We start from the raw sequence: 15,088 nt of genomic DNA on the forward strand, positions 1-15,088 counted from the left end.
TTTACAGCATTTCCTTTTGTAGTGGCAAAAAACTGGAAACTAAGAGGATATCCATCAACTAAGGAATGGTAGAATAAGCTGTAGTGGTAGAATAAGGAATGTAGAATAAGTGATGGAGTTATTGTACTAGAAATATGAGAAAAGAGGTGATTTTAAAAGGACATGAAAATATTTACGTGAACCAATGTGGAGTGAAGTAAGCAGAAACAGAAGAACAACTTATTTATTAACATGAGTTTTATAAATATAAATAATTTTGAGAACCTTTATAAATTGATAAAGAATGAAATCAGCAGAATCAGGAAAATAATTTAAAACAACAACATCCTAGCAAAAACAAAAAACAAATAACTTTGTAAAAACAAACTTTAAATAAAGACTTCATTTTTCAAACATAGAAAACTGAGTCAAATTTATAAGAATACAACTCATTAAATGTAATAGACCTCTGTACCAGCAGCAATACAATGACCCAGGACAATTCTGAGGGATTTATGGTAAAGAACGCTACCCACATTCAGAGGAAGGACTGCAGGAGAAGAAACATATAAGAAAAACAACTGCTTGAACACATGGGTCGGGGTGGACATGATTGAGGGTGTGGACTCAAAACTACCACACCAATGCAACTACCAACAATTTGGAAATTGGTCTTGATCAAGGACACATGACAAAACTAGTGGAAATGTGCATCAGCCATGGGTGGGGGGAGTATGGGGGACGAAGGGGAAAGGAGGAGCATGAATCATGTAACCATGTTAAAAATGAATATTAATAAATGTTTAAAAAAAAAGAATACAACTCATTATTCAGTTGATAAATAATCAAAGGATACAAACAGGAATTTTTCATATGAAGACAACATGGCTATCTAAAGCTATATGAAAAAATACTATAAATGACTTTTGAGGAAATACCTCACACCTATTAGATTAGTTAGTATGACAGAAATGGAAAACTATAAATGTTGGAGGAAGTGTGGGAAAATTGGAACCATAATGCACTGTTAGTAGAGTTGTGAACTAATCCAAACATTGTGTAGGGCAATTTGGAAAAATGCTGAAAGGGCTATAAAAGTACATACCTTTTGATCCAGTAAAACCACACCACTTTGTCTATATCTCAAAGAGATAATAAAAAGGGAGAAAGGACCTACTTATACAAAAATATTTTTAGCTGTTCTTTTTTGTGGTGGCAAAGAATTGGAAATTGAGGGATGTCCATCAATTAGGGAATGGCTGAATAAGTTTGCAGTACATGTTGGTGATGGAATACTATAGAGCTATAAGAAATAATAAGAAAGATTATTTCAGAAAAAGCTAGAAAGATCTTCAGGAACTGATGCAGAACTGAGAGAACACTGTATACAATAACAGCAAGATTGTATGATAATCAAGTGTGAAAACTTGGCTACTCTCAGAAATGCTGAGGCAATCCTGAAAGTCTTATGACTGGGAATGCTACCCACTTCCAGAGAAATAATTGTTGGGGTCATCTTTCACATCAGTGCATTTATGGCTTTATCCGGGGGTTTTGGTTAGTTTTGAGTGTGCTCTTACAACAATGACCAACATGGAATTGTGTTTTGCATGACAATAAAAATTAAAAATAAAAAAAGATAGGTCTAAACTATTATCAGCAAAACAAGATTCCACGATAACCCCAAGGGACTCATGATAAAAACTGCTATCAACAGCCAAAGAAGGATCTGTTAGAGTCTAACTATATATCAAAGCATGCCATATTTCTTTCATGAGTTTTTTATTGTATGTGTGACGTGTCTTGTCACATGAGGATTATAAAAATATATATTTTATGAAAGCACTGGTATAACTAATTTCAGACTATTTACCTCCTCAAGGAGGAAGTGTGGAGGGATGGAAGGAGAGAATCTGAATGACAAAATGTCAGAAAAAAATTTTCTAAATTGTTTCCATATGAAGTTGGAAAAAAATTTTTTTTAGAATCTAAGATGTAAAAAGTGGGGTACTGGAGCATCCAGGTAGTACAAGAGTGCCAGGTCTGAAATCAGGAGGATCTGGGTTCATATCTGGCCTCAGATACCTCCTAGCTGTGTGACCCTGGACAAGTCACTTAACCCCAATTGCCCAGCCCTTACCACTCCTGTCTTAGAATTGATATCAAGTATTAATTTTAAACTAAATATAGGTTTTTTAAAAGAAGAGTCTAAGGTAACCTGTAACAGCTGTGTATTGCAAAATTTACTTTTTTAATGGCTGAAATTCAAAAGATGAGTCCTGTCTTCCAGCTACCCCAAATCAGTTTCAGCAGGACAGCTCTATAAAAAGCATTACTCTTAGAAGAAATTACCTTAAAAGAACAGTCTACAAAGACTTTTGGAGACAAAACTAATGATTTTGGTATGATTTGGACAAAATGATCAGGCAGGTCCCTTGCAACTCTGTGGTTCAAGTCAAATGGGAAATTAAATATACACTTAGACATCAATCATTCATTCTTTATGATGATTATAAGAAACACCTTTATACAAACAAAAAGTGACATGTAAATAGAAGCACCATTTTTCCTTCCTCACATACAGCAAGTCCTCTAACTCTTAGATAATTTCAATTAAAGATGGTTTCTCTAAATAATAACAATACATATAGGTAAAATTACATTATAATGAATGTTATTAGAGGATATTCTATTCCAATTGATACTCAAAAAGAAATACTGATAACATCATTCCTGACAAGTAGTCATCAAGGTTCCACTGAAAACTTTCAGTAATGAGGATTCCACTAATTCCTGAAATAATCTATTCTACTTTAATTCACTTTTAATTTCAAAATGCTACAGACTAGGAATGCCATTTCTAAAAATGTTTTCTTTATTTTAGAAATTTCTTTGCAACAAATTAGGAAGTCCTATAAAGTACTTTATAGTTTCTGCTTTAGTTCTTTTGTTGACTATAACTCAAATTAGTATAGTTCAATAACAAAAGTTCTTTTTAAAAAAAGAAATGAATCTATCATATTTGAAACCTTTAGACCTGGAATATCTGAAAGGATTTTACTATGTACTATTTTACTTTATCTTAGAATATATTGCATTGGTGAAGCCAAAGACTCTAATTTGTCTCAAAATCCAGGTCACTTTCTTTTACTTACACTGTATCAGCTGTGACACTGCTTAAAGCACAGTCTAAGATGCCAACCCGATTTCGAGTTCTAGGGTCCCAGCATTCAACTCTACCCTAAAGAGGAGAAACAATTATCTATTTAAAAATATATCTTGTCTTATTGAGAGACAACAAATACACTTTAGAGACTATCATAAACACTATCCCTTCCAAACACACCCAAAAATACAGTGAGCAAGATAAAAACTAATTAAAAAGAAAAGTTATAACTTGACCAGAAAGTCATATAAGGAAAAGAGATTCTCATTCTGGAAGTACTTTTAATTAACATTTCTATAAAATTTTAAAGTTTTTAACGGATTTTCATTTTCCTCAAAACCTTCTGAGTAACGGGGCAGCTGGGTAGCTCAGTGGATTGAGAGTCAGGCCTAGAGACGGGAGGTCCTAGGTTCAAATCTGGCCTCAGACACTTCCCAGCTGTGTGACTCTGAGCAAGTCACTTGACCCCCATTGCCTACCCTTACCACTCTTCCACCTAAGAGTCAATACACAGAAGTTAAGGGTTTAAAAATGTTAAAAAAAAAAAAAAAAAAAAAAAAAAAAAAACCTTGTGAGTAAAGTAATGAAATTATTATACACGTTTTGAAGATAAAGAAACAAGGCTCAGAAAGGCTAAACTGCTTGCCCATGAGCACAAAATATTCCAAAATTATAAGAAAAAAAGATCCAAAATTAGGAAGAAAATACACGTTTGTGAAAGTAAAATAAAAAAATAAGCTTTTCTTCTGCCTACTGATGTTCTAAATTCAAGTATTTGCTAATAAAATAGTCTTTTGCACACTGACAAAAAACAAAAATTACATTATTTATTGCACTGTGTTTCACAAGGCAATATCATCTAGAAACAATAAGTTACAGAACAAGTACTGATCACAAGATCAGAAGATCTGAGTTTGAAGCCCTGATTTCAAATCTTAGTTGTTCTATTTACTACCTGAGAGACTCATGGCAAATCATGTAATCTCTCTGGATTAAGCTCCTTTCCAGTTCTAAATCTATGATCCCAAGACACTTCCCCTTTCTCTAAATATCAGTTTCCTGGTCTGTAAAATAGATTAAATATAATAGATAATATAGATTTAGATATAATAGATAATAGATAAATAGATAAAATAGAATGTATATGTGGGAACTTGCACTAAATGTATGAACCAAGAAAATTTCATTTGTGCATCAATAGTACTGGCAGACATTCTTCAAAGGTTCCCTACACAGTCATACAGTATTTCTTTTAAAAGAAAAACATAATACTGAAATGCTTACCTCTATTGTGCCTGTGGCAAACAAACCATGCATGGAATTTATGTCACAAACATTGTTCTCCCTACAATAATAAAGGAAAAAATGACTGTTAACGCGCTGTTTGAGGGCACATGAAGCCTCTAAAAGATTGGGACCAAAAAAAATTCTTTGGGATGAAGGAAGTTTGAAGGACTATGCTTATTTATAAATGAAAAAATAGAGTCACAAAAAAGTTCACTGACTTGCTGGTAGCCTTCCTTTTTTGAACAAAGAAGGAACAGAAAACCAAAGTCTTCTCATTCCTAGAAAATCATTTTGCTTTTTTACTCCATATTTTCTCCCAAGTATAAAGACATAATAAAATATGAAGTTGTCAATGACATGAAAATGTTGAACATTTCATGAGATCCTGGGGGAGATAGGAGACTTCCAGACTAAAGTTATTAGATAAGACACTGTGGTGTAAGGAAAAGATTACTAAATTAAGAGTAACTAAACCCATATTCAAAATTTATCACTTCTCCTTAAATAGATGAGATTTTTCAGAAGCTATTTAATTTCTCTAGTATTCAGTTTCCTCCTTTGCAAAATGAAGGCGTAAATATGATCTATAAGATCCTTTTTTTTAACTTTACATTCCTATGATATTATTCTAAAGGCAATGAAATGACTGACTTAATCCTATGCTGAAATTATCATCGATGCATGGAGTATATACCTTTTTGTTAATCAAATAATATATTCTGAAATGAAAGTCTTTTAAAAGAAAGTTTAGGGGGCAGCTGGGTAGCTCAGTGGATTGAGAGCCAGGCCTAGAGATGGGAGGTGTTAGGTTCAAATCTGGCCTCAGACACTTCCCAGCTGTGTGACCCTGGGCAAGTCAGCTGACCCCCATTGCTTATCCTTACTGCTCTTCTGTCTTGGAAATACACAGTATTGTATTGGCTCCAAGACAGAAGGTAAGGGTTTTAAAAAAAATAAAAATAAAAAAATAAAAAAAAAGAGAGTTTAACTATCAAAGAGATGATCAAGTCAAGGTTGGACTAAATGTTCTTATCAGATAGGAAATAATAATTCACTTGTGTATTTCATTCCTATTTTTTTCCCTTCATTTTAAAACTCTCCCAAGGTAGTGTTGATTTTTTAATTCTCGCTTTCCATCTTGGGATCAAAATTCCAAAGCAGAAGAGTGGTTAGAGCTAAGCAATGGGGTTTAAGTAACTTGCCCTGGGTCACACAGCTAAGAAGTATATGAGGCATGATTTGATGTGGGGGCAAAAAACTAGAAAACGAGGGTATGCCGTTCAATTGGGGAAAGGCTGAACAAAATGTGGTATATGCTGGTGATGGAATACTATTGTGCTCAAAGGAATAATAAACTGGAGGAATTCCACATGAATTGGAATGACCTCCAGGAACTGATGCAGAGTGAAAGGAGCAGAGCCAGAAGAACATTGTACACAGAGACTGATACACTGTGGTAAAATTGAATGTAATGGACTTCTGTACTGGCAGCAATGCAATGACCCAGGACAATTCTGAGGGATTTATGGTAAAGAACGTTACCCACATTCAGAGGAAGGACTGCAGGAATGGAAACATGGAAGAAAAACAACTGCTTGAACACATGGGTTGATGCAGACATAGTTGGGGATGTAAACCCGAAACAACTACACCAATACAACTATCAATAATATGTAAATGAGTCCTGATTGATCACACATGTTAAAACCAGTGGAAATGTGCATGGGATATGGGGGTGGTGGTGAAGGGGAAAGTAAAAACAAGAATCATGTAAGCATGGAAAATTTTTCTAAAAAAATAAAATATTTAAATTTAAAAAAAAAAGTATATGAGGCATGATTTGAAACCAGGACTTCCCATTTCCAGGCCTGGCTCTCCATCCACTGAGCTACCTAGCTACCCCCTCCAAGAAAGTTTTCAAAAAAAGACTACTATTATTTTGAAATTAAAGTATTCAGTTTTTCCAAAATGCTTATCCCCTCGTAAAATGTACTGGATCTTGAGTCTGAATTTAAATTCTCACTCTGTTATTTTCTATGTGTAAAGTCTTAAGTAAATTGTCACATGACTTTGTCTCAATTTCCTCAATTCTGTAAACAGGATGTAAACAGGATGAACTAGGTAAGTTCTAAAGTTTCTTTTATCTCTAAAACTATTAAGTGTTACTATGAACCAAATTTGATAATAAAGTAAAAATGTAAAATTCCACAAAATAATCAGGATCATCCAGTTTATGGATATTGCAAAAAAAGTTTCTCTGATTTTTTAATATATTAAACTTCTTTTAAAATTAGAACTTGGGGGCAGCTGGGTAGCTCAGTGGAGTGAGAGTCAGGCCTAGAGACAGGAGGTCCTAGGTTCAAACCCAGCCTCAGCCACTTCCCAGCTGTGTGACCCTGGACAAGTCACTTGACCCCCATTGCCCACCCTTACCAATCTTCCACCTATGAGGCAATACACCAAAGTACAAGGGTTTAAAAAAATAAATAAATAAAATAAAATAAAATTAGAACTTGTAAAAAATAAGACTATTTTGAAAAATTTTTGGTTTTTGTTTAATTAGAAAGTCATTTTTTTTAATTCCCAGTGATAATATATTCCTTTATATATGTGGCAACATTTCATAAAGTACAGAGTCCCAAAAGACCTGGAATCAGATAAATTCTACCTTTAACTCTTGTTGTGTAGGTATAGACTCTTGCTTTATGAATATGGGCAAATCATTTAACTTCTGTGAATATCAAGCAATTCTTTAAGACTAAATTATAGATGGACTGCAGCCTATGCTGGTGTAGGGAGTTTCCATATCTAAGAAATCACAGGTCCTTTGCCTTATGGACACTCACTAAATTCCAATTCTGCTCTCTAACATAAGAAGTTTAACGTTTGGCTCCCTCTAGAGGTTGAAAAAAATATTACACAAACTGGAGAAATAACTCACGCTGAATCTGTCTGAAGAGGATTCAGATACCGTCCTTGTTCTAAATTTAACCGGTACACTTCAGAGCTAAGGAAGAAAAACTAAAGTTACTCCTTTGGAAAATAAAATCTACAAAATTTAAAAATTGTAAAATGGTAGAATCTCTAACCATCATAATGCCTTTATGGCATCCCCTTCATCAAAAATTAATCCTAAATTCTAGAAAGGATAATTGCTACTTACTGTAAATTTGCTTATACAAAAAAAGATTTTTTTTTAATTCATGCAGCACTTTAGAAAACCAAATTGAAAATAGGTACACAATTAATTCCTTGGGGAGGAAGGAAGGAGAGAGGGAGAAAATAGAGAGGAAGGACAGGAGGGAGACAGGGAGGAGACCAATTGACAAAGAGTTTAAGAAAGTGAGATGAGCATATGCTGTTACCTTATCATACTGTGGATCTGGCTGGTTCAACTGATTAGAATATCATGCTAAATTAAAAGTCATGAGTCTAATCCCCCTGTGAATCAATAATTTCATCAACCAGAGACTGAAATGCTAATGTGATACAAAAAAATATTATCACCTCAATCACAAAGGAAACCAGAAGAATTCAAAAAGGAGTAGAAGAAAAAAGCAAATATGTAAGTACATTTGAAAATGAGGTTTAAAAAAAAAAGAAAAGAAGGTTTAAAGAACACAGTTAAGTGTACACTGTTAAATGCTTCTCAAAAGTAAAATAGCACTATCTCTAAAAACTGCTTCTACTAAGCTGAGTTTTTCTCCTGAAGATTCATTTCCTTACTTCTCAGGAACAAAGCTCATCCTATATAATACTCACCTTTGGTATGACTTGATTTTACTATAATATGTAGTCTTCTATTTTTAATATTAAGAAAAAAAGGCAATTAACTAGCATATATTTGAATAAATGTTAATGAAAGGTAGAGTAGAGGAAGCCCATATATCAAATTTAATACCTTGCACCAACGAAGTACAAATCACAGGATGGATAGTGATAAGAAAAATCCCTCCCAAACTTAGGTATTCTGGTTTTATAATAAAAACCTTGTTGTGAATGAAATTCGATATATCTGTCATTGTGTAGGAAGACAATCTGAAAAATATAAGCAAAGAATTCATTTTTTTAGCCCTCTAGGCAAAATTTTAACCATTAACCACCTAGTTATTTGCACATAGTAATCACTTAGAAATAAAATATTGAGTTAAATGTTATTACCAATTGGAATATTCTTAAATTGATATATTATATGCCAGAAGTTTCTATAAAGTTTCTATAATCTTTCCATCAATCAACAAGTATTTATTCAGCACCTAGCCAGAAAATGTGCTAAATGCTCAAGATACATATGCAAAAAAACCCAAAACAATCTCACCTCTCAAAGAGCTCACATTCTATCAAAAGAAACATACATGTATAAGAACTTACAGAATGAATATACACATAGTATAAAACAATTAAAAATAAGATAGCTAGAAAGGATGGGGCTCTAGTCATTGAGGGGCTCAGGAAAGGTGATCCTTGAGCTGCCTATTGAAGAAGTCAAGGATTTCTTCAGGTGAAAGGAAGGTATACATTCTCATCCTGGAGGGAAGCCAATGTTTGATGGCATGCCACATGTGAAGAAACGGGAGAAATCCAGTTTGACTAAAGCATGAAGCATGAGAAGGGAAGAAATATATATTGTGGCTGGAATTTTAGTCTGGGCCAGGTTCTCAAAAGCTTGAAAAACCAGACGCAGTTATAGTATCTTAAAGTTAACAGGGAGCCACTTACAATGAGATGTTTGGACCTGAGCTTAAGAAAAGTTAATCTAGGGGACAGCTGGGTAGTTCAGTGGATTGAGAGCCAGGCCTAGAGACAGGAGGAACTAGGTTCAAATCTGGCCTCTGACACTTCCCAGCTGTGTGACCCTGGGCAAGTCACTTGACCCCCATTGCCCACCAAGGAGCCAATACACAGAAGTTAAGGGTTTAAAAATAAGTTATTAAAATGTAAACTTTTCAAAATTACTTTTAAAGATTTTTTTTAAACCCTTGTACTTCGGTGTATTGTCTCATAGGTGGAAGATTGGTAAGGGTGAGCAATGGGGGTCAAGTGACTTGCCCAGGGTCACACAGCTGGGAAGTGGCTGAGGCCGGGTTTGAACCTAGGACCTCCTGTCTCTAGGCCTGACTCTCACTCCACTGAGCTACCCAGCTGCCCCCTACTTTTAAAGATTTTATAACATCATCAAATATGGTTGTCCAAGTAAAGAAAAGGTCACTTAAAACCAGGAGATTTTTTTTTTTTTGCAATAATCATCCTTACACAGTTTTTATTTTACTTTTTAAACTGGATTTGACAGATTCAATTAATTTGTTGGTTCTTTTCTTATCCTTTGCTTCAGAGTTGGCAGTGGGCAAAAGGAGAAAGAAAGAAATAATGAAGGTGATATAACAAAGTATATCAATATAACTATGAAACCAAACTAGAAAAGGATATTAATTACCTAATTGCTTTTGTAATCCAAACAATACTATTTTCTGTGTCTTAAATCTGAATTTCTCAGGTATTAATTTCAATGTAGAAAACTAGCTATTCTCCACAAGTGAATTCCCCCAATAATTAAAGTTTATCCTTTTAATTGCAAAGATTTTTTTTATTTGAGTCATAAGTTTGAAATCTTCTTTCAGAGTGTATGGGATAAAATTGTGCATTATTCCCCAGTATACATTGATTAGTATTAGTAATGATAGACTGGCAACTTCCTATAGAAAATTAGTGAAAGTTAGGTGCCCTTCACTAGGGAGATATCAATCTCTCCTTATAAAGAGTAGAGAAATTCCCCTCCTCAAGCAGCTTCATATATATTATTAATACATAAATATGGGCCTTTAATATAGTCTTTTCAAATGAGGCTAAGAGACCCATCCCCCTTCTCTTTTTTCCTGTGGGAAGAGGTTTGGGTATCCTAATTCCCATGAGAGAAATTTCAAAACTTACAAGTTATAATCTAGACTACATGTCCTAAATGTTGCAGCTTGAGAAATGTTGTAGCCTGAAAAATCCTGGACTGGCAAAAATTTTAACACAAATGGGAAAATTGCAAACTTAAAGAATATTCCCAAAGGCTTGGAAGCTTTGGGAAATCTTGAGGAGGATAGAAAAATATAAAGAAATATAACACACAAACGCATTATGTAACACTCAGGTGGGGTCAAAGAGGAAATAGCATTGTGTCAGATCCCTATAAATTTGAGCATTTATGTCCACTGTTTCCAAAAGGTCTCTCCAGACAGTGATCTACTCTTTTCTCTTTTTCTCTCCCCGCCTCCCTCACCCTTTGAGGACACTTTTTCTGAGAGGCCTCCCCAGACAGTGTTCCTTCACTTTATGCCTCCCCTGAATAAAGCCACATGAGCTCTGCCAGCATCTTATCAAGTCTCCTGTCTGCTCATTAGAGTGATTCTGGGGGTACAAGCCTCTGCAGAATTCCACTCAACACAGATGGGGGCCCACCGGGGATTCTAGAACAATAGAAGTGCCTCAGTTTACCCATCTTGGAAAATCTGAGTTCTTCTGTATGCTTCTAAAAAAACCCTGCGAGCAAGAGAACAGATAAGGACTGATAGATGCAAGAGAAAAGATTCGAGCCAGCATCTATGGAGAATGTTCATTCATGTGTGAATGGTCAAAGAAAAGCAAATGAGTAGAAGGCAGTGCAGTGCTTGTATATGTGTGTGACTTTAAGAAAAAGAGATAACTCAGAAAGACACAAAAATAGAAAGGGAATTTCTAATTAGGGAAGTTTGAGGATGAAAGTAGAATGATACAGCTAGTTAAATAAGGGAATAAAGCTGTGCTTCCAAAGGGGAAAATCCTTCAGCTTCAAATACCAGGTAGAAAGATTCAGCAAGCATAATTAGGTAATCTGAGCTAGAGATCTTGTCAGAGGCCTATATGTGGCCACGCTGAAGAGCAGTTTTCAGGGTGGAAAACTGAAGTAGCCCCCAGTTTCCTGTAAAGATACAAAACAGCTTAAAGCTGTATATGCACAGAGTCTCTTCACTCTGAGGTGCTTGGGAAGAGGTCCTAAGTAATGAGCAAACAGAGGTAGGTAGGTAGCTGAACAACTGAAAAGTAGAAACCCTTTTCATTTTTGAAGATAAGGGGTGAGGGAAACAACAAAGAGATAAGGCAAACCAGACCAGAGTTAAGCTGTGCCTAAAAAGAAAGCAAGATTAGAAATTCCAAGACAGAGAGAGGTCTGTGAAAGTATGGAAGTTTTATTTTAATAGAAATCCAAAATTTTGTGGGCAATTGGAAATTAAGCTACGGCTAGAGAGTAAAGACCAAAATTTTAGGGAGAAAACTAAGAAAGGATAGAGAGGGTAGCACCACTAAAATGGAGAACTAAATTAGTGAATGAATTTACTAGTAAACCCCTGAGTTGCTCTGAGGGAGAAATGGAAAGTTCCTCAGAACCAGAGAGAGAGGATAATCAAGAATGCTCCCCTCAAGAACAGAACTCTCCAGTCCCTCAGGAGGATATTGTTCAGAGCATAAGAACAGATATACCCAGAACCAGAACCTGAATGAGGTTTATGAAGTCAAACAGGAAAAAGATGAAACCTCCAATGATTCTCTGAATTCTGACCTAGATGTAACTGCTAATCTCTGGCCAGGTAGTAGTAAAAAGCTACAGAAAAATAGAAGATTTGGTGAATAATCTATTAAAAGAGCTCTTCCAGAAGTACAGATTAAGAATGGACAGATTCCTAGGACGGAAGGATGGAACAATCAATTTCAAAGACCTCCAGAAGCTATATGTCATAGCGATGGAGAAACAGACCACTTGAAAGAGAATTGTTCAAAACAACAGAGAGCAAGAGCTTCTCTCACAGACAGAAGACTCAAGAATGTTGAAGTATGAGGCCATCTTGTTAGAGAAAAATGACCTAGTTCTGATATCAGATTACAATTGGAACTCTGCAATGTTTCTGTGGGGAACTGGGAAAGAAAATCATAAAGAACAAAAGGAAACAGAGATGAAAGGGATAGATTACCAGACTAAAGTAAGAAAGAATTTACAAGAGTCTCCCCTATGTAGGGAAGTGAACTATTTATAGATGGATCCTGAAGAGTCTTAGATGGAAAAGGAAGAAATGGATATGCTATAAATGCGGAAAACAAAAAGGCTCTAATGGATAGCGGCCACCCTCCATAGGCCCAGTCAGTCCAAACCTGTGAATTACATGCATTCAACCAGATTTTGAAGATGCTTAGAAGAGAAAGGCTTGATTTCTAGCAAAGGGAAAGATTTAGTTTATGTGGAGTTACTAAATCAAGTGCTAAAGAACTTGCTAAGGCCAGAAGAGCTGGGAGGAGTCAGCCAAGCCATTGCTCAGACAGTGACTAGAATTTTACTTGAGCACCCTGTGCTGAGATATGGACTCATCAAGAATACTGATTCTGAGAATGAGACTCATTTTACATCCAAGATGTTGCAAGGATTAGCAAGAGTTTTAGATATTGACTAGAATTTATATATCAGTGCCCTCCTGTGATAATTAAATTAAGCCTACACTGCCCATCTTTAGATTTAATCACCAAAGGTGAGAGCACCTCCAATTCTGGGAGGTCCTAATCCATGTGTGCTGGAGTGAGTAACGAATCAGAATCAACCGACCGCCCCCTATGCTTTCTATGAGAAAGTGTCTATTGTGATTGGACACTCAGGCTAGAAGGCGGCCCTGGAAGTGATATATATGTGACCCCATTAAAAGAGGGAGTTGAGTGAGTGAGGCTGCTTCTGGTTTAGTGAAGGGGACCTGAGGGAGTTTTGATGGTTCGTGACCGAGACTGTTCCACATGGTGAGTTTAAAGACTGAAAATTGGATTAAATAAGAATATAGTTATTCAATCTTCCTGAACTTCTATTGGCAAACTTCCTTTTATAGACTGTGAGTGGAGTTTGCTCCATTCACCTCTGGGCCTCAGGCCCTTTAACCTTCGGCTGAGGGTTAAAATCTACCTGGATTAATTAGTGAGATAGATTCTTACTTTCTTCCTCTCTCTCTTCTCTCATGTAAATAAACTTCCATAAAAGTCAATTTTGATTTGAGATTATTCCCAATTGAGGATTGATAAAAGTTCAATCCTCTGGCGACCATCTTTAAAATATATTGAACCCATAAAACCCCTTTTTCACTTTTACACTCCTTCCTTGATGAAGGTGGGGAGAATGAATCAAGAGCTTAGAACAGTTTACCAAGCTGATAGTGGAAACTCAGTTACTATGGACCAAATGTCTTCCTTTGACCTTACTGAGGATAAGGACAAAACCTTGAGAGATAACAGGATATCCTTCTATGCTGCTGAAGTAGCAATACTGCCCAAAAGGTTTTCTTGGCAAGAATACTGGAGTGGTTTGCCATGTCCTTCTCCACACCATGTCACACAACTAGTCAATGTCTAAGGCTGGCTTTGTACTCAGGTCTTCCTGACTCCATGCCCAGCACTCTATCCACTGAGCCACCTAGATGCCTCAAAATTACCACTACACCAATAAAATTGTTTTTTAAAACTTCAACTGAATCAATTATTTAGCCATTAAAATAATTTGAAAATTGGATTAAATAAGAATATAGTTATTTCAATTACATTAGAGAAATATATATCAAATATGTAAAACAAAAGTTTTAGCTCTAAAAAAATTAAAAGATTCTGCACAGCATAAAGTGGCAAATGATAGATGTGGGGTTTGCATACTGGTCCTCTGACTCAAAACCCAATACTCTTTCCTCTGCATCATACTACCCAAGCATAATCATTAAAAAATGAATGCTAAGAGGAAGAAAGGAGCAGCTAGGTAGCTCAAGTGAATAGAGTCAGACCCCCAGTGATGGGAAGTCCTGGGTTCAAATCTGAACTCAGACACTTCCTAGCTGCGTGACCTTGGACAAGTCATTTAACCCCAACTGCCTGGTCCTTACCACTCTTCTGTTTTGGAACCAACACTTAGTTCCTAGATTCTAAGATAGAAGGTAAGGGTTTTAGAAAGAAAAAATAAAAAAAAAAAATGAGTGCTGTTAAACATACCTTTGAATAATCATCAGATAATATATCAAATGTCACAACTGAAAAAGAAAAGGAAAAATACATAAATCCTAAAATATTTCTTTTGTGAAAACAAAAAGCAAACAACATAAACATACGTAGGTATGTATACAGGGTGTCCTCAAAGCCTTAGGGAAGCTTTAGTAATTTAAATAATAGTTTTAAGAGCTATATTTAAATAATAGCTTTAAAAATTATATAGTATTCATTATATGTGCCCATAGTTATATCATACATAATACAAATATTATGTGTAAAATATAAATGTATAAGCTGTTAGTATATGTTAGTATTTTATATATTATGCAAATATAAATTTGTGTTCATTTATTTGCTTTTTACATACATATTTGCATTTATACATACACTTGCTTGCTATATACCTCTCTTGACTCAGAAACTATGAAACCATTAGGTTCCCAACTTTCTTTTTCCATAACAGAATCAGAATGAAATTTCTACTTAATCATTTATACATGATATAAAATACCAAAGAAAACAAAAAGCTTACAGATTTCAAAAACTCCCATCACCAACTAATTAGATTCCTAAATCTAACAGTATTTGAAAGAATGGCACTCTCAGGGGGCAGGTAGGAGGTTTGTGGATTTA

At 35.3% G+C, this 15,088-nt stretch overlaps 1 protein-coding gene across 3 annotated transcripts in view; it reads right to left on the minus strand.

Moving 5' to 3' along the window:
* The window catches only part of NOL10 (nucleolar protein 10), a 121,225-nt gene that overhangs the window by 90,276 nt on the left and 15,861 nt on the right, over window positions 1-15,088 (minus strand). For all 3 annotated transcript variants that reach the window (XM_044663637.1, XM_044663638.1, XM_044663636.1), the window contains 5 exons: window positions 14,459-14,496; window positions 8,334-8,470; window positions 7,374-7,439; window positions 4,430-4,490; window positions 3,135-3,220 (listed from right to left, as the gene is read on the minus strand). In XM_044663637.1, coding sequence (XP_044519572.1) covers window positions 3,135-3,220; window positions 4,430-4,490; window positions 7,374-7,439; window positions 8,334-8,470; window positions 14,459-14,496 — 388 coding nt within the window. The remainder of the gene's footprint in view (window positions 1-3,134; window positions 3,221-4,429; window positions 4,491-7,373; window positions 7,440-8,333; window positions 8,471-14,458; window positions 14,497-15,088) is intronic.

Source organism: Gracilinanus agilis, chromosome 2 (genome assembly GCF_016433145.1).
Source record: "Gracilinanus agilis isolate LMUSP501 chromosome 2, AgileGrace, whole genome shotgun sequence".
Classification (NCBI taxonomy): Eukaryota; Metazoa; Chordata; class Mammalia; order Didelphimorphia; family Didelphidae; genus Gracilinanus; species Gracilinanus agilis.